General features: G+C 22.5%; 2 protein-coding genes across 2 annotated transcripts; both read right to left on the bottom strand.

The window, feature by feature from the left end:
* Positions 1-542: 542 nt before the first annotated feature.
* On the bottom strand, positions 543-1,898 carry ENU1_112400 (hypothetical protein; the record flags this gene model as incomplete). The annotated part of the gene is made up of 1 exon (XM_008859585.1): positions 543-1,898. The coding sequence occupies one exon, from the start codon at positions 1,896-1,898 to the stop codon at positions 543-545; it is 1,356 nt and encodes a 451-aa protein (XP_008857807.1).
* A 374-nt stretch (positions 1,899-2,272) lies between these two features.
* On the bottom strand, positions 2,273-2,752 carry ENU1_112390 (hypothetical protein; the record flags this gene model as incomplete). The annotated part of the gene is made up of 1 exon (XM_008859584.1): positions 2,273-2,752. One exon carries the CDS (start codon positions 2,750-2,752, stop codon positions 2,273-2,275), a length of 480 nt encoding a protein of 159 aa, XP_008857806.1.
* Between the last annotated feature and the right edge of the window lie 62 nt (positions 2,753-2,814).

The following is a 2,814-nucleotide window of genomic DNA, read 5'->3' as shown; positions in this document are numbered from 1 at the left end:
GAAATACTACCATTTAAATTCATTTTATTGTTTTTCTTATAACAATGAAATGAAATTGATAAATGATAGAATATTTAATTAACAAACAGACAAAACAACAATTAATTTATGAAGAGAATGAATGAATAACATGAGTGAAGAATAAAAATTAGCTTTTATTTGAATTAATTAATAAAATGTGAACCATCAACAAAAATTATTGATTCATGAATAAATGATAGTCATAAGAATTTGTTCATGTTTATATTTTATCATTATTCATTAATTAAAGCATTTTCATCTCATTAACTACTTAAAGAGTATTTAAATGCTCTTCATTTATTTGTTCATTTTCATCCACTTCAATATCATTATTATTGTTTTATTTAATAATTAGACATAAATCAAATTACTTTTTGTTAGTTGAAAGTCATCATTCTTACATTATCGTTATTATTTTATTGTTAAGTTCTATTCATTACTAGAAATAACCAATTCAATACTAATCTCTATTACAAAGAAGACATTAAAAATATAAGAAGAATATATGATAAATTATTTAATTAATTGTTTTTTTTTTCAAAAAGAATAGGTTGAGAAGGATATAATAACATATCTTCTTTCAAAATATACTGATTGTTCAATGAATTATAATCAAACCCATTCTTAGAAAGAAATTGAAAGAATACTTGCACAATATCAGAAGAAGTCTCCCACATTTCTTCCTTACTATTTTCAATTAAAAGTGATGGTAAAGCATTGACACATTGTTGATTTTCATCATAACAATCCATTGGAATACCAAAAACAATATCGAAGAATTCCCAATTATCAAATTTATTAAGATCAAAGTCATTTTCTGTTGTATTAATTAAAACTATTTTTCCAACAAACTTTGATAAAGTAAGGTCTGATGATAATTTTTGAATAAGAGGATGTTTTTTTAATGGACTTTGAGAGAATTCAATAGGGAAAATAATATTTTCATAATGAGGCTTATTAAATTGTAAACCATGAATAATAATTGGTTGTGATTTTAATGTTTCATTTAAAAAAAGTAATGCATTTGAAGTAGAAACAATATCTTGACGATGTGTAAAAGTAGTTGAAAGAATGAAATTAAATTGATGAAATTGATTTGGAAGTGATTGAAGAAATGATCCTTTAGGAAGAATTAAAGTAGAAATTCCACTATTATAACTATAATTTAAAAATATTGTAAATAAATAACTAGAAAAAACAGAATGTGGTATTAATTGAGGAGAGAATGGAGTATGTTGACATGATATAATTTTACTATTAGAACCAATTAATGCACTTGTATATTTCATTCTATAATTTTCTTTTTCTTTTTCAGTTAAATATTTTAAACATTCCATTTTTATTATTTCAATTCCATCACATAATCCAAATACTTCTTCATTACAAATTAATTGTTGTAATGATTTTATTATATTTACTAATGAATTAGCAACATTAAAAAATTTTTTATAATGTGCTCTTGAATCTTTTGCACATGGTTGTGTTTTAAGAAGTTCAATAAGACATATAAGTGCATATACTTGATCATTAGTAAGTCTTCCTGTTTCAAAAAGATGAACTACAATTCTTTTGATATCATCTGTTTTGGTAATTCCAGTCATTAAAGTAGAAACCACTGCTTCATCTACAATAAAACAAACTCTTTTCTTTATTTGTTGGTTTATTCTAGGTGTTGGTATTATTCCATTACATTGAATATCTCTAATTTCAACTTTATTTAATCTATTAAGACGAACTAAATAAGATATTGCTTTAATGATTTCTTCCTTCTTTTGTAATATTAAAGGATCGTTTGGATCAATAAGAATTGACATAAGATCTTTAATAGTAAGTCTATCATCTATGAGTAATAAAATACGATAATAAATATATTCCATTTTTGTTGTTCTTGTAATAATAATATTATCATGAATAATTGGTATAAATGAATCTTTTTCTTCAACTGGAATAATAATAAATACATTTGATAAATATATTTCTTTATCTAAACAATCTTTTATACATTTTTCAGTAGTAGTTAATTTTCCTTCATTATTATTTGAATATGTTCTTATTATCCACCATGGTTGACAATCTATTTCAAGAATTAGTTTATTTCAAATAATTATTCTCTTCTAATATTAAAAAGGAAATAACAAAACTTGGTTGTTTCACTTCAAAATTAAGTGGAAATTTTCTTGACAATAGCTAATGATTAATTAATTATTAATTCCTCGTATTTATCTTTATTTTCATTTTAAAACCAACTCAATTAAACTAAAATAAAACAAACTTTTCTTTTTTCTGACTTATATCTATTTGCTATTTCAGTAAATTGATTCCTCGAAACACCAAGAAACCTAAAAACATCACGAGCAGTAAATGCTGGTAATCTATCAAATGGAAGTCCTTCATTTAATAATTTTTTAATTAATTGAGCATAATATTTTGGTGGGTTAAGTTTATCAGAATGGTTTATTGAATTAAAAAATCCAATATCAATTAAATGATATGGATAAGGCATCATCTTTTGAAGACTATATTCCATTAATTTATTATAATACTTCTCTTCATTTAATTGACAAATTTTACCAATTTTAATATTATATTTAAATTGATTCTTACAATAATATTTAATTGCAAAGTTTTTATAACTTATTTCATTAGGACAAATCATTTTAAAACTTTCATTTGTAATTTCATGATATGACTTATTATAATATAATTCTTTCTCTATCTCTTCAATCGTCATTGTTTGTTGACTTTTCAACTTCTTTTTTTTTTCTTTTTTTGTTTTTAATCTTCTTTTTTTTT

The sequence above is a fragment of the Entamoeba nuttalli genome, assembly GCF_000257125.1.
Source record: "Entamoeba nuttalli P19 unplaced genomic scaffold asmbl_4767, whole genome shotgun sequence".
NCBI lineage: Eukaryota > Evosea > Mastigamoebida > Endamoebidae > Entamoeba > Entamoeba nuttalli.
The sequence above is the reverse complement of the archived record's forward strand: the minus strand, read 5'-3'. Positions and strand labels throughout refer to the sequence as shown.